At 44.5% G+C, this 21,860-nt stretch overlaps 1 protein-coding gene across 1 annotated transcript in view; it reads left to right on the top strand.

The window, feature by feature from the left end:
* The first annotated feature begins 14,559 nt into the window (after window positions 1–14,559).
* The window catches only part of LOC132867610 (arf-GAP with SH3 domain, ANK repeat and PH domain-containing protein 1-like), a 38,214-nt gene continuing 30,913 nt past the window's right edge, over window positions 14,560–21,860 (top strand). The window contains exons 1-2 of the mRNA XM_060900591.1: window positions 14,560–14,720; window positions 14,850–15,069. Coding sequence (XP_060756574.1) covers window positions 14,616–14,720; window positions 14,850–15,069 — 325 coding nt within the window. The 5' untranslated portion in view covers window positions 14,560–14,615. The remainder of the gene's footprint in view (window positions 14,721–14,849; window positions 15,070–21,860) is intronic.

Genomic DNA, 21,860 nt, shown 5'->3' with positions numbered 1-21,860 from the left:
TTTGGGATGCTGTGAGTGTGAGCATTGCCTCAAATTGGACTATAGACATAACCAGTGACATTTTTGTCAGGGGGTGAAATTTTTCCCTGTTATGTCCATGAATGACAGATAAAGGACCATAAAAGTCCATAACTTAAGTACATTGGGCTTAGTATCCAGAACTTGTTTTTGCCTAGAAAAAAAATCAGAACAGTATGTCTTTTGTCCACTAGGGGGCAACATTCAACAAGTTAAAGGTGGCAAACTAGGGCACATTGAGAAGAAAGATTTTTTTCATCTAAAGTATTTAACATGCTTTTATACAAAGCCATCGTGATAATACAGAAACAATTTAAACTAGTAGTAAAGGATAATTCCGATGTTGATAAGAATTTTGACTTGGCATTCTTCAGTGACTGTTCATTCCTCCTCTCTCGATCTTTCGCGCTCTGACTGGCCTGCACAGAGTCCTGACCTCAACCTGATAGAACACCTTTGGGATGAATTAGAGCGGAGACTGAGAGCCAGGCCTTCTCGTCCAACATCAGTGTGTGACCTCACAAATGCGCTTCTGGAAGAATGGTCAAAAATTCCCATAAACACACGCCTAAACCTTGTGGACAGCCTTCCCAGAAGAGTTGAAGCTGTTCTAGCTGCAAAGGGTGGACTGACGTCATATTGAACCCTATGGATTAGGAATGGGATGTCACTTAAGCTCATATGTGAGTCAAGGCAGGTGAGCGAATACTTTTGGCAATATAGTGTATGTGGAGGGGGGTGTATGTGTGATGGGGTGGACGTCTTTTTATTAGAATGGATCCCGGGGGGGGGGCGGCTGGAGGGGTCAGAGGTGAGGCCCCCACACCCTCCTTTAGGGAAAGAAAGCAAGGAGAAAAAAAAAAAAGCAAAGTTCCCCTGCTGGGGCCAATCTGAAAAGAGCAGCATCAGCATGAAAGGACATGTGAGGAGAGGGGAGCAGAGGGATTTGTGCTGGGTATGTTCTGGGCTGCCTGAAGAGCACAAGGATATGAAAAGGTTGCGTGAGGATAAGAATGTCTGGTGTGAACATATGAAAACACAGGAACATTGCCAATAAGGAAATTGATTTACTTGGAAGACAGGTAAGGACATGAAAAGGTTGCGTGAGAATAAGAATGCCTGGTGTGAACATATGAAAACATGGGAACATTGCCAATAAGGAAATTGATTTCCTTGGAAGACAGGTAAGGACATGAAAAGGTTGCGTGAGAATAAGAATGCCTGGTGTGAACATATGAAAACATGGGAACATTGCCAATAAGGAAATTGATTTCCTTGGAAGACAGGTAAGGACATGAAAAGGTTGCGTGAGAATAAGAATGTCAGGTGTGAACATATGAAACTGTAAGTTACGAAGGTAACTATGGATCTGTGAGACCGAGGGATGACCGTCACTATGGTCTAAAAAAGGAATGATCACCTTCATTCTGCCTATCACCGAGACCATATGTCAACAAAGTCATGTCCATGACCTCTGGAAGCAGAACGACTCGCATTATAAATAGCAGAGACAAGACTCTCCTGCAGTAGTGCACCAATTCCCATTCCCATCCGTAGCCTCCGTACAATCCCAACAGCATTCAAATGACTTTTCTGCTGAATGTGGCTCTTGAGATAGTCCAACTTCCATTCAGTCCATACTTTTCCCTCCGAAAACTCGCTTGTTACTTTGGCTTCGCAGCACGTCTTGCAGAGCAGCCCTTTCTCACTCGAAAACGAAAAAATATCCCCAAGTTTTACATCCTGTCCGTCCGTGCGCACATACTCTGACAGCCATTCCAGTTTAAAAGCTTCACATTTCTTTTTTATTCTCACTTGATGCGTGGACGTACCCGGTCGTTTCGCCATTGCTGCATTTACCTCAGCTTCACACTCCGAACTCAAACGGCAAGCACTAGCAACAGAATCATAACATGATGGCACATAACAGTTCCGGTGGACGTGCCATACGTAAGCTACAACGTCACATAAACATTTTATTTTACTAATAGTAATAACACACAAAATAATGAAAAGTATTTTTATTGTGTATTATTGTCTATAATTGTGTCTGGCCATCAGTTTTTTTAATATTGACTCTAAAAAAAAATTAGGAGTGCCAGGAAAGCAGGTAAAGCTAACAAGCTAACCCATTCAGAATTCTCTGCGCTGGCATAGGGTTGCTCTGCGCAGAGAGCGTGGGAGCACTGCGCGATTGCGCAGGCGCGCAGCTTAGAGGGAACAGTGCTTGTAGGCTTTGTTCTAATTCACCCAGGCCATCCTTAAAAAAAAATCCGTTTCCTATCCACCGGGTGAGCAAAAAAATTTTCAGTAGGGAAGGAGGGAATTTTTTTTTTAATGGATGGGTAAGAAATCACAATGCTGTGTTTGCTTTTTCTTTCAGTACCTTTTTATTACAAAAGCAGACACATTTAATAAAATGAAAGTTTAATCAACTGAAACTTGTACAAAAACTTTGTTAGCATTTTAAATGCTGACTGCAACATTTGCAAAACTTTTACAAAAGGTACTTAAAATGCCCGACACACGGACTTTTTGTAGTTATAAATCGACCGTTAGGCTTAGTTCGGATGAAATTACACTATTAAAATGATCACTGAATGATTTGTTTTTCTAAATCTTTACTATTTTGTTGTTTGCTAGAATACCATTTTGCGATTTCACACTTAAGCAAATGTTTGAAAACTCCGGATCTCCTTCCTTCATGGTGGCTGCCATTTTTTTGTGCCGCACGGCGCATGCGCAGAGCTGATTCGACAGGGCTTTCCACAAGCGCCGGCTGCCGGCCATACAGCCGACTACACAATTAAGTCCAGCCGGCTACTTTAATGACTTATTTTTGTAGCCCACAGGCTCTAAATATTAATTTTCGATTTTAATAAAATTAAATGTTTATCTAACGGACTGACAATAATGTCAAACTGAACCGCACTCATTTAAGTTGTGATTCGCGCTGTTTGTACCAATAATAACCACAAATTCCCCGCCGACTTCGTTGATCAAGGGAGAGTAACTCATCCGCAGCCCCTACATGCGGTGTGTGTGCGCGCGCACTCGGCGGAGGCAGTAGTGTGTCGGGGCTGTCGGAGGCGACATCAGAGGGAACAGAAGCAGAGATAACGCTTATTTTGTCTCCGGTAAACCAGTCTTCTCTCATTCAATTATGTGCTGGCATCAAAAGACACCGTTGGTTGTAAATGAAACCAAACTGAGTCGTTGGAGTATATTTGCATACACAAATGGAGAAATGTTCGCTGAGTGTTTAATTGTGTAGCCACCACTGCAGACCGCTGTCGTTGTTAAGTCATAGCATGCTCAGTTGCGTGAATGTGTCATGCACTGAAAATAAGAGATTTACAAGCCAGGAACGCCTCATGATGCAATACGCAAGAAAAGAAAGATGATTTACTGCCATTTTACTTTGTATTTGAGTAAAGTGAATAAATAAATGGTCTGTAGAAAATACATTTAATCCTGGGAACTGCGTGCACAGGAGTTTATTATTAGTGATGCAGTGCTATGCATTGCAAACTATTGACTCCCATATAGGGAGTCAATAGTTTGCAGTGCAAAGCACAGCAAACTCTTGTTCTTCTGTTTTTCATCTTCCATACAAATTTCGAATAACCCAATAACCGTACATCGCACACAGACAAACAATACATCAAAACGTGCGGCTTGATCGGACTCGCTATGCTATTACTTTGTTCAGCATTCTACGATCACACAAAATCACACAAAATTTCCCATTCATTTTCTATGGAATTAATTGAAAAAATCGCACATTTTCAATGTTTTTCAAACATCTGCTGCTCTGGCATGCTTTCACCTAGAGACATGATTCAAACTTTAAAATGTAGACAAACTTCTCCTATGTAGATCTGGCATTCAACTTTTTTGCTAGGTTCTATACTTTTTGATCAGTCACAGATCAAACACCATGACCAAATTTGGAGAAATTCAGACTTTATAATGGGTGTCTATTGCGTTACACACCAGTGGGGCTCAGGAATTTAGAGTGTAGGCCGCTTGAAAAAAAAAAACTCTAACTTTCTCATTTAAACTGTGTTTTCAGCCACAATTTTCACTCTATACACATAATTTTCTCAAACGTTGTAGTCACACTTGTCTTGATTCACACAATGTGTCTACCTGAGCGATAGGACTTACAGTTTTTGAATGAGAAGCCTGAAAGTAAGGAGAGGACAGGCGCGCTGTCCCATAGACTCCCATTATAAACGTGGGAGCGCTTTGACTGCAAAATCAGAAAAGTCACTTGTTTTTAACTTGCTCTATTGTCCTCATTTTTTACACTAGGGACAAAAAAATTACATCAATGTGTTCATGGGAGCCTTGTAGCATTCAATGTGAAAGAATTTAGTGAATACCTCCTTTCGTTTCCGTGTAAATCCCCGTTGTTCGAGGAGAGGGAACTCTGAGAAAAAGCGCTCTTTGCTTGTCATATTGTGTCTCTTCCCTGCACCTGAGCACCGTTACCAAGGCGACGAGCTCCACTCAGGGAGCAGAGAGGGGAGGGGCTGCTCGCTCTCTCTCTCTCAACCCCCCCCCCGGCGGCTACTTATTTGTCATGGCTGGCTAGTATGAGCCTTAGGGTGTTTTCACACCTGGTCCCCTTTAAAGGAACCAGACTCAGTCCTCTTTAAGTGGACCAAAAAGTGGACCAACAGAAAAAGAACTCAGTTCTTTTTGTGTTCACACTGTGAATTTATTACAAAGAGGACTGGGTTCTCTTTCTGGTCCAGTTAAGCTTTGATGGGGCCTCAGTCCTCTTTCTGTTCACACCAGGTCCTCTAGAGCCCTCAGACCCCCAGTGCATGGAATTCTGGGTAATTTTCTCTTGAATCAAAATGTCTGCTGCCATGCTTGCCCTGCTGTATTCTTTCAAAAATAGTGCGGATTAAGGAAAATAAATTATATATATATATATATATATATATATATATATATATATATATATTATTGTGGCCGACTCATCAGTCAGTAAATTCAGAGAACTGTAAAGCGGCTGTGGTAAGTTCCAAAAGGAAGTTGAGTTTCCCTGCTACAGTCATGTGACCAACTATGACAAACGAAGAAGGTTAAACTACAGTGAAAAAGGCGAAGTGAACCCGGTGCGCTTTTTGTTCACAATGCGCAGATTAGGTGAACCGTACCGTTGATTTTTAGCGAACCGTACTGAGACCACCTCCTGAGGTGGTCTCAGTTCGGTTCGCTTTAAAGGGGTCTGGGTACGGTTGGAGTGTTCACATATGCGCAAAAAATGCTGAGTCATCGATCTGAGTTCGGTTAGATGGTTGAAAGGGACTAAGTGTGAAAACACCCTTAGTGGAAAGCCCTGGGAATGCGTAAATGTCAAGTTCAATTTTAGATTTATGAACCCGAAAAAAATGTCGGAAAACCGGCGTTAAAAAAAAAATTTCACCCGCACAAACAGCACTCACCCGGCCGGTGGACCGGAAACAGAACATTTTTTAATAATGGCCCCATCTTTTAGTGGCTATTTTTAAGTTCAAGATTTCCTCATGAAGGAGGGCACAACCATGCCTCATGTTCATGATAGCTCTTTGGCCATGCACAACCTCTCCTAATTCATCAAAGCCAAGGCAAAAATGGTTTTCCATTCTATGTCTCCTTTAAACATCAAAGTTACTATGAAGCTGATAAGTTAACCTAAAAACAGCGCCAAATGTTGCCTGGTCCACCTTGGATTCCATCCCCTCGTTCAATGAAAATTTATTCACATTTTCAAAATTTATTTTAGGCCTACATTTACATACCATGGTCAATGGTGATTTTGACTATAAATATAACAACAAATTGAACTGAATTGAATATAAGATCACAATACATTTAATTTATACATTAATTCTGTGGTTCCACAATTCCAACAGTTTTGTGAGACTTTGCAAACAATGCCATGGAAAAAGTCACTTCAGACTTACTGCTTTCCAGCCGTTAAGCCAAATTCTCTCTCCTTCGTGTAAGAGAACCGAAGTTCAGCTGGCAGAGCACGGGCAGAGTCAAAACTGATAATGCGGGGGATGCCCTGTGTGTACACACTCCATCTGTGGGAAGAATATGCAGACAGATTAAAGGGTATTTTAAGATATAGCTAAAGGATGTCATTTTTGTTCAGGCAACTGGCAATATGTATAAAGTCCCAGTGGCGTTGACAACCCACACAAACCTAAATATCTCCTGTCGATCTTCTAGCTGTCTCCTTCTTTCTTGATGGGCTGCTGGGTTGCTATCCTGGAACTCGAGCAAAGCTGAGATGGAAATGTATAAAGGGCAACATTCAATGAAAAGTTCGATAATCTTGTTTTTTGTTTTGGTAATGTGACCTAAATCTTTTTATTATCAACAAAGAAAAACATATTATTATTATTATTATTATTATTATTATTACAGTATAAAGCAAAACTGTACATTGATTTGCTGGCCAGAAATTCATCTGCAGTATGCAAAAAAGTGTGTGTCTGTGTGTGTGTGTGTGTGTGTGTGTGTGTTTGTTTGTTTGTTTGTTTGTTTGTTTGTTTGTACAAAATAATACTGTACATTTGCAAGAAAATATTGCTGGTGAATTTTCAAGTACACTAGTAAATGTGATGTGCAGCCAGTAAGTCTATGATTTACCTTTAGCTGGTCTTAAAACAAGCTTCTTGTTACAGCCCAACCAACGGTAACATGGAAACAAAATCTCATCCCCTTCAGGCATTGTAATCAAGATCTTATCACAAAACCACTCGTTGTCAACATCCAAAAATGTCTTGGAGTAGAGTTTCACAAGTATGAGCTCCCCCAGGGATGCTTTACACTTTACAGGAACGGACAATTAAGGTAAAGATATAGATGTTTTTTGGGGGGGGCAGATTCTGTGTGCCTGGTGACTTGTCCAGGGTGTACCCCGCCTTTCACCCGTAGTCAGCTGGGATAGGCTCCAGCTTGCCTGCAACCCTGTAGAACAGGATAAAGCAGCTAGAGATAATGAGATGAGATTCTGTGTGTACTTACAGTATTTTTAGTTTTAAAAGAGGTGTGATGTGATTGTGTGACATGATCTCCACTCTGCCTGTCTGGTACACACTGTAAACCCCGACATGTTTGATGAACATAATGTTTAAGTGGAAACTTATTGCCACTAACATTTCAGTTTTTCAATTTAAAAATTTATGTGCATTTTCCCAAAGGCGGCACGGTGGTGTAGTGGTTAGCGCTGTCGCCTCACAGCAAGAAGGTCCTGGGTTCGAGCCCCGGGGCCGGCGAGGGCCTTTCTGTGTGGAGTTTGCATGTTCTCCCCGTGTCCGCGTGGGTTTCCTCCGGGTGCTCCGGTTTCCCCCACAGTCCAAAGACATGCAGGTTAGGTTAACTGGTGACTCTAAATTGACCGTAGGTGTGAATGTGAGTGTGAATGGTTGTCTGTGTCTATGTGTCAGCCCTGTGATGACCTGGCGACTTGTCCAGGGTGTACCCCGCCTTTCGCCCGTAGTCAGCTGGGATAGACTCCAGCTTGCCTGCGACCCTGTAGAAGGATAAAGCGGCTAGAGATAATGAGATGAGATGAGATTTTCCCAAAAATAAATACCTTTCAGACCAATTCAAAAGTTTTGATTGTTACCTTAAAAAAGTTTTGAGTGTTCCCTCACTCCCATGATCTTTTGCAATACACTGAAGCCATAAAAATGCAACTTTTAGCAATTGTGCTACTTTTTCATGTTTTTTACAGTACTCATTCCACTGATAGATCAACTTAATAAGGACATGTGCCCCTCTGTTGAGTTAAAACCACAATTTGTAAACTGGATTCTCACCATAAGAAAGTAACAACTAATTTTGAATCAACTCAAAACATTTAAGTTCAAATAACTTAAATTGTAGCACAATAGAAAGGAGCTGATATCATAACCCATAATCCTTTGCTAAATTATATAGTGGCTAAACATCATGTAAAACCCTGTTCAGCTGAGTCAGGAAAAGGTTAAATGCACTGTTACAATGAATAATGTATATTATAGTATTGTTTAGAGTGTTATTTTTGCAATTTTCCCACGTGATATAAGGTAATCACACAAACCGTGCATGGTGAAGTTTTTTTTTTGAAAAATACAAATGTCTTCGGGCGGCACGGTGGTGTAGTGGTTAGCACTGTCGCCTCACAGCAAGAAGGTCCGGGTTCGAGCCCCGTGGCCGGCGAGGGCCTTTCTGTGCGGAGTTTGCATGATCTCCCCGTGTCCGCTTGGGTTTCCTCCGGGTGCTCCGGTTTCCCCCACAGTCCAAAGACATGCAGGTTAGGTTAACTGCTGACTCTAAATTGACCGTAGGTTTGAATGTGAGTGTGAATGGTTGTCTGTGTCTAGGTGTCAGCCCTGCGATGACCTGGCGACTTGTCCAGGGTGTACCCCGCCTTTCGCCCGTAGTCAGCTGGAATAGGCTCCAGCTTGCCTGCGGCCCTATAGAAGGATAAAGCGGCTAGAGATAATGAGATGAGATGAGACAAATGTCTTCAGGGGCGGCACGGTGGTGTAGTGGTTAGCGCTGTCGCCTCACAGCAAGAAGGTCTGGGTTCGAGCTCAGCGGCCGGCGAGGGCCTTTCTGTGCGGAGTTTGCATGTTCTCCCCGTGTCCGCGTGGGTTTCCTCCGGGTGCTCCGGTTTCCCCCACAGTCCAAAGACATGCAGATTAGGTTAACTGGTGACTAAATTGACCGTAGGTGTGAATGTGAGTGTGAATGGTTGTCTGTGTCTATGGTGGGGTTTACATTAGACCGTATCAGCGGATCATCAGATTAACGTTTTTAAAACGATTAGTGTGCACACAGCAACGCCAATACACGATTCGCGTGCACACAGCAACGCCAATACACGAATACGCTCGGCTCCGCAGGCATCCTGCGCTCCAAATCACTCCGCCCTGAACAGCGAGTGCCCTCTGGAGGGTGTGCAGTCCGGCCCTGCGCAGCTCACAGAGCGCACGATTGAAGTGCACGAGCAGTAATTCGGGACTGAGCCGCTGTGTGTGTGATCCCAGTGCATATCGGGCATGCGCGTCACTTACCACTTGCAAGTGGAAGGATGGCAAGCCTAAAGACAATCATAACTACACAATGGGCAGTATTTGCATCAGTATTTGCAGTATTTTCATACTTTTATACTCTTTAATGAAAGGTGATACAAGGCGGAAGTCCGCGCCGTTTTTCAGCAGTCGCATCACATGACCAACGCCAGCGAATCAGGAAGGTGGATGTCACAGTGACGTTGTCCAATGACGACGCCAGCTAGAGCTCAGCACAGCGTATCCGCGTATTCTCAATGTTTACACAGCACCGGACCAGACACAATCTGGATTGAATACGTGGACCCTGGCAGATTCCCGTTTCCTGGCGTTTCCAGGCGTTTTAATGTAAACGGACAGTGCATCCGCGAAGAAAACGAGACAGATACGGTCTAATGTAAACTTGGCCTATGTGTCAGCCCTGTGATGACCTGGCGACTTGTCCAGGGTGTACCCCGCCTCTTGCCCATAGTCAGCTGGGATAGGCTCCAGCTTGCCTGCGTCCCTGTAGAACAGGATAAAGTGGCTAGAGATAATGAGATGAGACAAATGTCTTCTTGACCCCTCCCTCTCTTTTTGCTGTGCTCTCAATGTAAACGAGATTTCATATTCTACTGTCATTGAGTGGCACTTTAATCACAGTTTGGATTTAACTGCCAAACTGTTGTGTATGGATTTTATGATAACGACAGTATAATCCAATCGCTCTAGAAAAGACTAGTTGTAATGGTTTTGACATAATTTTGTTAAGACATCAATTAAAATATTTGAGTAGCTGACTAGCACTCAAATTTAAAAATCTGATCTCATCATCTCTAGCCGCTTTATCCTGTTCTACAGGGTCGCAAGCAAGCTGGAGCCTATCCCAGCTGACTACGGGCGAAAGGCGGGGTACACCCTGGACAAGTCGCCAGGTCATCACAGGGCTGACACATAGACACAGACAACCATTCACACTCACATTCACACCTGCGGTTAATTAGAGTCACCAGTTAACCTAACTTGCATGCCTTTGGACTGTGGGGGAAACCGGAGCACCCGGAGGAAACCCACGCGGACACGGGGAGAACATGCAAACTCCACACAGAAAGGCCCTCGCCGGCCACGGGGCTCGAACCCGGACCTTCTTGTTGTGAGGCGACAGCGCTAACCACTACACCACCGTGCCGCCCCCAATTTAAAAATCATTAGCTCAGATTTATTTTGTATAAAGTACTTAAAATTTTCCAAAAACTTGAAATATCTAAAAAGTTTAAAACTTCAGAAAAAAATGAAATGTTAGTGGTAATCAGTTTCCACTAATATTTTGAGTTCACTGAGCAGTTGGGGTTTACAGTGCAGATAAACACTGAATGAAACAAACTAACAAAACTATACCATGTTGTGTGGTACATGTTGTTCCCACATTAAACACAAAGCAAAGTAAATGAAGAATGTTGAGTTGCATTCAGGTAACTTTGAATCAGTCAGAATCCCTCAGAGCTCCTATATAATGAAACTAACTTAGAATCAAAAGATTTATATGAATGCAATTCCTTTGTTCACAATACAACACACCTGTTGTCTTTATGTTTGTAGAGCTTTTTTTTAAAATACATTTCATGTAAGCACATTTAGTGCAATTCAGTTTTGAAAAAATATATATATTACATACAATTAACACACGCTGTCAACCATAGTGAACATCTGTAGGCTACCAATTAGCCTCCTCAGCTCTTGCTGCCATATGTGTGCACTTACTGATCCTTGCCAAAAGCCAGAGAAGAATCCTGTATCCAAATCCTTTTCATCACTCTCATTCTTGGGACCGTGGAATTTGATGGAGATGTAGCTTGTTGTGCCAGCCAAGGCTCTCTTCCCCGTGTATGCCGTCACTGTGTAGATCACCATCGTTATTCTGTACGGTGGGAGGAGGAGAGAGTTTGTGAGTGAGTGAATAAGCAAGTGAGTGAGTGAGCATGTGAATGTGAGTAGAATGATTCAATAAGTGTGTGAATTCATAAGTGTATGAATGAGTGAGTGAAACCGAGTGTGTGAATATAAGTGACTATGATAGTGAGAGTGAATATGTAAGTGAGTGAGCGAATATGTAAGTGAGTGAGTGTCTGAATGAGTGAATAAGTGAGTGAATATACAACTGAGTGAGTGACTATGTGAATGACTAAGAGAGAGAGAGAGAAAGAATGAGTGAGTGAGATGATTAGGGACTGAGAAAAGGAGGAAGACCATGAGACAAGTAGAGTTTTCATAGTGGTTTGATTTCTGTAGTAGTAGTAGTAACAGTAGTAGTGGTAGTAGCATTAGTTACTACTGAAAAAAATATGAAAAATATCAGCCACTAATGCTTACCAGAATATTTTCGATGTTTTCTGAAGTCTGAGTGTTGATCAGACTAGTGTTCTCAATGGCTATGAGCAGGACTCAGAAGACAGACAAGGAGAGAATGAGTGGCCTTGCTTTTAAACTGCAGGTACACCTACACAGATGGCACATTTAAGAAGAAATACACGTGGAAAAACAGGTGGAAACTTCCTGATAGGCCGATTACCATGCTCAAGCCAGTTTTAACAATGTGGCATTCCTTCATGTTGTAGATTGGTATCATGTCAATAAACCATGCCATTCTGCATTTCCGCACTGAACAAGTTAAGAGAACCCAATACTACAACCCTGATTCCAAAAAAGTTGGGACAAAGTACAAATTGTAAATAAAAACGGAATGCAATAATTTACAAATCTCAAAAACTGCTTTTGTATTCACAATAGAACATAGACAACATATCAAATGTCGAAAGTAAGACATTTTGAAATTTCATGCCAAATATTGGCTCATTGTCAACCCTGCGATGACCTGGCGACTTGTCCAGGGTGTACCCCGCCTTTCGCCCGTAGTCAGCTGGGATAGGCTCCAGCTTGCCTGCGACCCTGTAGAACAGGATAAAGCGGCTAGAGATAATGAGATGAGATATTGGCTCATTTGAAATTTCATGAAAGCAACACATCTCAAAAAAGTTGGGACAGGGGCAATAAGAGGCTGGAAAAGTTAAAGGTACAAAAAAGGAACAGCTGGAGGACCAAATTGCAACTCATTAGGTCAATTGGTAATAGGTCATTAACATGACTGGGTATAAAAAGAGCATCTTGGAGTGGCAGCAGCTCTCAGAAGTAAAGATGGGAAGAGGATCACCAATCCCCCTAATTCTGCGCCGACAAATAGTGGAGCAATATCAGAAAGGAGTTCGACAGTGTAAAATTGCAAAGAGTTTGAACATATCATCTACAGTGCATAATATCATCAAAAGATTCAGAGAATCTGGAAGAATCTCTGTGCGTAAGGGTCAAGGCCGGAAAACCATACTGGGTGCCCGTGATCTTCGGGCCCTTAGACGGTACTGCATCACATACAGGCATGCTTCTGTATTGGAAATCACAAAATGGGCTCAGAAATATTTCCAGAGAACATTATCTGTGAACACAATTCACCGTGCCATCCGCCGTTGCCGGCTAAAACTCTATAGTTCAAAGAAGAAGCCGTATCTAAACATGATCCAGAAGCGCAGACATCTTATCTGGGCCAAGGCTCATTTAAAATGGACTGTGGCAAAGTGGAAAACTGTGCTGTGGTCAGATGAATCAAAATTTGAAGTTGTTCATGGAAATCAGGGACGCCGTGTCATTCGGACTAAAGAAGAGAAGGACGACCCAAGTTGTTATCAGCGCTCAGTTCAGAAGCCTGCATCTCTGATGGTATGGGGTTGCATTAGTGCGTGTGGCATGGGCAGCTTACACATCTGGAAAGACACCATCAATACTGAAAGGTATATCCAGGTTCTAGAGCAACATATGCTCCCATCCAGACGACGTCTCTTTCAGGGAAGACCTTGCATTTTCCAACATGACAATGCCAAACCACATACTGCATCAATTACAGCATCATGGCTGCGTAGAAGAAGGGTCCGGGTACTGAACTGGCCAGCCTGCAGTCCAGATCTTTCACCCATAGAAAACATTTGGCGCATCATAAAACGGAAGATACGACAAAAAAGACCTAAGACAGTTGAGCAACTAGAATCCTACATTAGACAAGAATGGGTTAACATTCCTATCCCTAAACTTGAGCAACTTGTCTCCTCAGTCCCCAGACGTTTACAGACTGTTGTAAAGAGAAAAGGGGATGTCTCACAGTGGTAAACATGGCCTTGTCCCAACTTTTTTGAGATGTGTTGTTGTCATGAAATTTAAAATCACCTAATTTTTCTCTTTAAATTATTCATTTTCTCAGTTTAAACATTTGATATGTCATCTATGTTCTATTCTGAATAAAATATGGAATTTTGAAACTTCCACATCATCGCATTCCATTTTTATTTACAATTTGTACTTTGTCCCAACTTTTTTGGAATCGGGGTTGTACTGTAGAGCTCATTTATATTAAAAGGTGCATTGATTTTTTTTGAAATCATCAAATGTCTCCTCTCATTATCTCTGGCTGCTTTATCTTGTTCTACAGGGTCGCAGCCAAGCTGGAGCCTATCCCAGCTGACTACGGGTGAAAGGCGGGGTACACCCTGGACAAGTCGCCAGGTCATCACAGGGCTGACACATAGACACAGACAACCATTCACACTCTCATTCACACCTACGGTCAATTTAGAGTCACCAGTTAACCTAACCTGCATGCCTTTGGACTGTGGGGGAAACCGGAGCACCCGGAGGAAACCCACGCGGACATGGGGAGAACATGCAAACTCCACACAGAAAGGCCCTCGCCGGCCCCGGGGCTCGAACCCAGGACCTTCTTGCTGTGAGGTGACAGCGCTAACCACTACACCACCGTGCCGCCCTCCCGGGAAATCCAAATGCCAAGTTTTTTGAGAGGCGGACCAATTTGCCTCAAATGGCTTGATTTCAACTGAATTTTTCTGGTATTGCGCAAGGTAAAAAAATTGCACAAATTGCAAAATGTGACAGATATTTGACCAAAGTTTAATATAAAATAGGAGAATTACAGAGCGGCACGGTGGTGTAGTGGTTAGCGCTGTCGCCTCATAGCAAGAAGGTCCTGGGTTCGAGCCCCGTGGCTGGTGAGGGCCTTTCTGTGTGGAGTTTGCATGTTCTCCCCGTGTCCGCATGGGTTTCCTCCGGGTGCTCCGGTTTCCCCCACAGTCCAAAGACATGCAGGTTAGGTTAACTGCTGACTCTAAATTGACCGTAGGTATGAATGTGAGTGTGAATGGTTGTCTGTGTCTAGGTGTCAGCCCTGCGATGACTTGGCGACTTGTCCAGGGTGTAACCCGCCTTTCACCCGTAGTCAGCTGGGATAGTCTCCAGCTTGCCTGCGACCCTGTAGAACAGGATAAGCAGCTAGAGATAATGAGATGAGATGAGGAGAATTACATTGATCTTGCTCCTGGATTTACCCGTGATATGCACTTTAATCTTTAAGACTGCCACTGAGACTGGATGGCAGCAGAGAATGAAATGACAGAAAATGAAATGACGCCTGTGTGTTTTTTGTCTTAGTTGATGCAGGCTGCAGAGGGGAAGTTTAATCCAAAGGTTCATGTGAAGTACGACTGGAATCTTCGACTGGAGGACATGGATGAGAGTGACGATGATCTTGACGACAAGGTGTGATATTCCACACCCCACTTTGCTCTAGTAATTTTCCATCCTCTGGAAAAATAGACATTTTCTGTCTAAAGCCATACACAATTAAGCACACAATCGTGCTTTTGCCTCACCTCTTCTCTTCCTCAGCCAAGCCCAATTAAGAAAGACCGGAGACCACAGAGTTTCTCTCACTCATCCAGCCTGTCGCCTCATGATAAGCTCTCCCTCCCGGCTTTCTCTGGCCAGCGTGATAAACCGCGCCTCTCCTATGGCATGTTCACCAATCAGATGTACAGCGTTTCCACGGACTGTCCCTCCTCTCCTGTTAGTGATGCACCACCTCTACCACCCAGGAATGCAGGAAAAGGTAAAACAGACTTCAAGAATGCACCAGTCGCTGACATTATGGAAACAGCAAGCACAAAAGTTTGCGTCCTCTTCTGCTACAAGTGATCTTTAGGCTGCCTACAGATGATGTCTTTTCAACTATTGGAGCCTGTGTTGTTCAGCCCATGACCTAGAAATCAAAGTCTTTCATCGTAACAATGCATTAATTCCCTAAATGTGGTCTAGAACAGGGCTTTTCAAAGTGTGGGAGAGTCAGTCCCCCCTCAGAGAGCAAATAAACAGCAGCGCCCTCCTTACAATTTTTGTTGTTGCTATACTTAAATGTTCCATTCGTATTTAAAAAAATGGTTGTTATACACATTTTTATTTTTTTCTTTTACACATTTTAAACATCTGTGCTTTTTAAAACCACTTTTTTTTTACACATTTTAAACATCTGTGCTTTTTTTTAAAACGTGCTTTTTTTTTAAAAACATCTTGTTTTACACATTTTAAACATCCGTGCTTTTTAAAACCTATTTTTACACATTTTAAACATCTGTGCTTTTTAAAACCTCTTTTTTTTTTACACATTTTAAACATCTGTGCTTTTTAAAACCTATTTTTTTTACACATTTTATACATCTGTGCTTTTTTAAAACATCTTTTTTTACACATTTTATACATCTGTGCTTTTTTAAAACCTATTTTTTTACACATTTTAAACATCTGTGCTTTTTTAAAACCTATTTTTTTTTACACATTTTAAACATCTGTGCTTTTTTAAAACCTATTTTTTTTTACACATTTTAAACATCTGTGCTTTTTTAAAACCTATTTTTTACACCTTTTAAACATCTGTGCTTTTTTAAAACATCTTTTTTACACATTTTAAACATCTGTGATTTTTAAAACATCTTTTTTACACATTTTAAACATCTTTTTAAAACGTCTTTTTTACACATTTTAAACATCTGTGCTTTTTTAAAACCTATTTTTTTTTTTTACACATTTTAAACATCTGTGCTTTTTTAAAACCTATTTTTTACACCTTTTAAACATCTGTGCTTTTTAAAACATCTTTTTTTACACATTTTTAACATCTGTGCTTTTTTAAAACCTCTTTTTTACACATTTTAAACATCTGTGCTTTTTAAAACCTCTTTTTTACACATTTTACACATCTGTGCTTTTTTAAAACCTATTTTTTTACACATTTTAAACATCTGTGCTTTTTTAAAACATCTTTTTTACACATTTTAAACATCTGTGCTTTTTAAAATCTCTTTTTTACACATTTTAAACATCTGTGCTTTTTAAAAAAATCTTTTTTTACACATTTTAAACATCTGTGCTTTTTTAAAACATCTTTTTTACACATTTTAAACATCTGTGATTTTTAAAACATCTTTTTTACACATTTTAAACATCTTTTTAAAACGATGGTTACGTATGTAACCGCGGTTCTATGAATTTCGGATGACCACCAGAGGTGGTGCTTAAAGCACCTGGATGTTCATCACATGCGCATGCAGTTCGAGTGTATATACCAACAAAGTCGCTTGCGACAGGGGTGACGTATGCCGCTGCACCGGTACTTAAGGTGCGTTCACCCCGGAAGCGTTCTCTTGGCAGTCTTCTCGTCAGCCTTCCGAGTGACGGCCAAGCTCTGGCGGTCATCCGAAATTCATAGAACCGCGGTTACATACGTAACCATCGTTCTATTTCATTTCTCCTGACTGCCAGAGGCGGTGCTTAAAGCACCTGGATGACTAATACCAACAGGGTCACGAGGAAGACCTACTTACCCTACGAACGGCTGAAAAGGGTGGCTGTGGCCAGTGGATTGTGCATGGCCACATTAAGCCTATAAAACCTTGCAAACGTGCAAGTTGAGACCCATGAGGCAGCGGCGCAGATATCAGAGAGTGGAACTCCACATAGAGCCATCCATGATGCAGCCACACTCCGAGTGGAGTGGCCTCGGATGTGGGGAGGGACCAGGAGGCTGCTGCTAGTGTAGGCATGGCTAATGACCTCCATGATCCAGTTCGATATTCTCTGTTTGGACAACGCGTGGCCGTGCCTATGTCCAGTGTGACACACAAACAGTGCATCCGACTGTCGGAATGCAGCAGTCGCTTCAATGTATGTCCTCAGTGCTCGAACTGGGCAAAGAAGGATGTGATCTTGGCCCTGCTCATTCTCCTCAGGTGGTGGTCTGAAGGCTTCCAGGCTGAGGGGCTGATTGGTGTACGAAGAGGAGAAGTTCTTGGGCAGAAACGAAGGATTAGGCCACAATGTTACACCCGTGCCATCGGGGCTCCATTGTAAGCACTCCCGGCCGATAGACAGGGCATGTAGTTCACCCGCTCTCTTAGCCGACGCCATAGCTAAAAGGAATGCTGTCTTTAAAGATAGCCACTTGAGCTCTGTCCCCTGTAGGGGTTCAAATGGAGGTTTACACAGTGCACTTAAAACCAGAGGCAAGTCCCAAGCTGGTCTTGGACTGCATTGAGGGGGTCTTATGCGCTGAGCACCTTTAAGAAAGCGGCTCACCAGTGTGTGGGATCCCACAGTCAGCCCATCTACCTTCTTGTGCATTGCGGATATAGCCGCTACATACACCTTGATGGTGGAAGGTGCAAGGCCCTCGTCCAGACGAGACTGTAAAAAGCTGAGAATCACTGGTATCGGGCAACATGCCGGTTCCTGATGGTGTGCTTGGCACCAACTCACAAAGAGCTTCCACCTATTGGCATAGAGCGCATTGGTGGAAGGTGCGTGGGAACACTGGATGGTCCGCACAACGGTCGACTCACATTCTGCTAGCAGTGGGTCAGGCCCTACAGAGGCCACACCCACAGCTGCAACCGTGCTGGGTTCGGATGCCAAATTTGACCCCCCATCTGTGAGAGGAGGTCCATCCGTGCAGGGAGACACCAAGGCTCCTTGTGCAGCAACCCGTACAGGGTAGGGAACCAGACTCTCCCCGGCCAATTGGGGGCTATCAACAGCACCCTGTGACCCTCCTTGAGGATCCTCTCGAGAGTGGGCAGAATTAGCGGGAGTGGTGGGAAAGCATACAGGAGCTGCTGTGGCCACTTGTGTACCAGTGTGTCTTGGCCCAAGGGGCTTGACGTTTCTTTCAGTGCAAACCACAGGGGACAATGTGTCGTGGCCTGGGAGGTGAAAAGGTCCACCTCTGCCCTGCCGTATCACAGCCAAATGCTCTGCACCACTTCCGGGTGCAGCTTCCACTCCCCCGGGTCAGGGTTCTGTCGTGACAGAAGATCCGCAGCAGTGTTCCTCACTCCTGGTAAATGCATTGCCCTCAGGCTCACCAGACGAGGATAAGCCCATGTCAGCAGGTGCCGAGTGAGCTTCAGGGAAGGTAGTGACCTGGTGCCGCCCTGGTGGTTTATATGATAGACCACAGATGTATTGTCGGTCCTTATAAGGACATGCCGACCCGCTAAAACTGGAAGGAAATGTTTCAGGGCGAGGAAGACGGCCCGCAGCTCTAACACATTGATGTGTTGTCCCCGCTGTTGTGGGGCCCATACGCCCCGGGCAGTCCTGCACTGCCACACTGTGCCCCAGCCGATCAGTGATGCATCGGTGGTGACTACTTCTCTGCGAGAGGGTATGGACCCCATGGGGACCCCCCGCATTAGAAAAGAGCGCTCTCTCCATGGGCGTAGACATGAGGAGCAACTGGCCGTGATTCTGACTGACCTGTGCCTGTGATGTTGTGGATGTAAACCAAGGCTGTTCATCCAAATTTGTAGAGGCCTGAGTGTGAGGAGGCCCAATGGAACTACCGACGAGGCCGCGGTGAGCATACCTAGTAGTGTCTGGAAAGACCTGAAGGTCAGGGTTCGTCCCTTCCTGAAGCGATGTAACAGTTGGACAATATCGCTCACCCGTCGCTGAGACAGGGTTGCCCTCAACAGCTGAGAATCCAGCTGAAGGCCAAGAAATACAGTCTTCTGGCTGGGTGTGAGGGAGCTCTTGGCGTGGTTGACCCTGAGCCCAAGTTTGGTGATGTGAGAAACTAGCACGGCTGAGTCACTGAGCGCGTCTATCCTTGACTGAGAACAAATCAATCAGTCGTCCAGGTAGGGGAGGATACACATTCCCCTGCTCTGAAGTAGGGACAGTGCTGCCGCGACGAATCTCGTAAAGATTCTGGGTGCTAGGGAAATTCCGAATGGTAATACTCGGAACTGGTAAGCCCTCCCTTCGAAGGCAAAGCGGAGGAACTGCCTGTGATGAGGAGCGATGGGAACGTGGAAGTATGCATCCTTCAGATCGATGGTTGTGAACCAATCGTCCCGTCTGATGTTGTTTAACCTCCTAGGGCTTAGCGGTCACATGTGTGGACAGCACTTTATGGAAATTCGGAACAAGAATCCACATATGTGGACATACTTTTTCTCTAAAAGTACATCTTATCAAAAGATGATGCTTAGTTTTTATTCTAATCAGGTTCTAATAAGCCCAAATAGCAAAGAGAAATAAAAAATGCATGTAAAAAAAACAGCTTGGGCCTTAGGAGGTTAAGACGTCGGATGTGCGCAGCATACGGAATTTGAAGACCTTGAGGTGGTCGTTCAAATGTCTCAGATCCAGTATGGGGCGAAGCCCACCCCCTTTTTTTGGGATGATGAAATAGGTGGAATAAAACCTACTGTTTTGTGAAGGTGGATCGAATGGCTCGATGGCACCCTTTTCCAGGAGGGTCAAGACCTCCTGACGTAGTGCCAGAGCTTTGGCCTGGTCTTTTACTATGGTCATTTTGACCCCTTGAAATCTTGGCGGTCGGCATCTGAATTGTATGCTGTAACCCTGCGAGAGGGTGGATATAACCCAGGGGTCCGATGTTACCACTTCCCAGTAGGCGAGTTGTTGACTGGTGAAGTGTCTGGCCACCGGAGTGGAGTAGTCAATGTCTGCCTCCACGCCCCCTACGGCCCCTGGGGGGGGGGAGTGGGAATTGTACCCCGACGTGCCTGGCGAAAGGGGCGGTTAGCAGCTGGCTGGTGGAATGTATCCGACAAGGGTGCCCGTGTCTGTACAAGGGGTCGCGGAATTGGTGGAACAGCGGCAGGCGTTGAAGGTGGTCTTTGCGCCCGCGTGGACATACGCCTCAGGCTGGCAAACTGCTGCCTGGCTTGGGTCACCTGAAGGGTGCGCTCCAAAGCCTGTTGTGCGGCGGAACCAAAGAGCTGTCCCAGAATTACTGGGAGAGTGTGGAGGGCCCTCCTGCAGGGCTCTGAGAGTGGTGACTGAGCCAACCATACCTGACACCTGGCGAGAGTTAAAGATGACATTAGTCTGCCCAGCTCCCTGGACATGAAGGCAAATGCCTGCAGCGAGGCCTCGCTTAGGTCTTGCAGTGATGGGTCTGCTCCAGAAGACTGAAGGGCCTGAGACTGGGCCAGGATCAGGTGAGATAATGAATTGCCTATGCGTGCAGCCCATGCTGCAGCGTCATAGCTCTTCCCGATGAAGTCATCGGTCAAACGACACTGTGGCCGTGGACAGTGAGCATCGGGTCTCAACGCCTCGTCCGGTGAAAGGATCAGGGCAGCAAGGGCCAGTTCGATCGTTGGCATGCTGACCAGGCCATGACTGGACGCGTCCTGCATGCTAGCCAGCGCCCGGCAGTCGCTAGGAAGGTGGGAGAAGCGCCTGGGGTCCGCCCAGCATCTCTGCAGCTCCTCAATAAAGGGGGCTGAAGGTGGAACAGTGAAAACAGCAGGGGGGGGGGCTGTTTAAAAAAGGCACTCTGCATCTGTACTTCAGATGGCGCCGTGTCCAACCCCAGGCGGGCTAGTGCCATTTTTACCGCGGGCTTGACCACTGATGTTCGGCTATCTACTGAGCCCCTCAGTGAACTGCGGCCAGTCTCTATGGAGTCGCCCCCAGAGCCGTGGGACCTGTCTCCCTGTCCGTCCTCCCATTCTTCCGCATCTAGGCTGTCAGATGCCATAGTGGAAAGCACGTCCTCCTCTTGAAGCTCTGCAGCCGGGGACAGCACTGGAGGCTGTGGCTCAGGAGGAGTAAATGAAGCTGCAGCGGCGAGCGCATCAGCGGGCCGTGCCTCAGGCAGTTGTAGGTTATAGAGTAAAGCCTTAATCTCCGCAACCTCTGAAGCCAAGGTGTCCACTCGTTGCGCCAAAGGGTCCACCTTCTGGTGTTTGGGCCTACAGGGAGCCTCATGTGACGGCTGCTTAGGGCGCTTCCTAGCCTTAGGAGACGGAGCGCAATCGCTCGGTGCTGGGGGCAGTCGAGAGCCCAAACTGCTTTCCAGCTGAGCAAGCCTAGCAGTGCATGCGGCTAAACTGAGGCAACTGCAGTTCATACATGCCTGTTCAGTTAATCCCTGTCGTAGATGATCGATCATGACCATCCTCTGGCTCGAGAGGGGCTTGACAATCAGCACAAACCATAAACATGGCCGCCGTCTAATCTACTTGCCTAAGTATGTGACGGTAAACAAGCAGTGCCAATACAATTTCAAGGACCACAATGGAAATAAGTATTTTTACTTTTTGTGTTATCCTCCGCAATATTTATATTATGTATATGTTTTTTATTGCAAAATAAATCAATTCAATAAAAAAAAAAATACAGAGCCAAGTAAACAACACGAAATATTCGTGGCGGAGTCAGGAGCAAACACACTCACCCAACCGCGTTCAGGTAATCAGCAATCAAGGCTGAAAAAAAAAACACGCTACAGCACGAATCACAAGCGCACAAAAACCCGAATAAGTATCACCCTTGCAAAAAAACGATACTTGTTAGATCGCTACAAGGCGA

The sequence above is a fragment of the Neoarius graeffei genome, chromosome 19 (assembly GCF_027579695.1).
Source record: "Neoarius graeffei isolate fNeoGra1 chromosome 19, fNeoGra1.pri, whole genome shotgun sequence".
In the NCBI taxonomy this organism is placed as follows: domain Eukaryota; kingdom Metazoa; phylum Chordata; class Actinopteri; order Siluriformes; family Ariidae; genus Neoarius; species Neoarius graeffei.
Note: the sequence above shows the minus strand (reverse complement) of the source record. Positions and strands in the feature narration are given on the sequence as shown.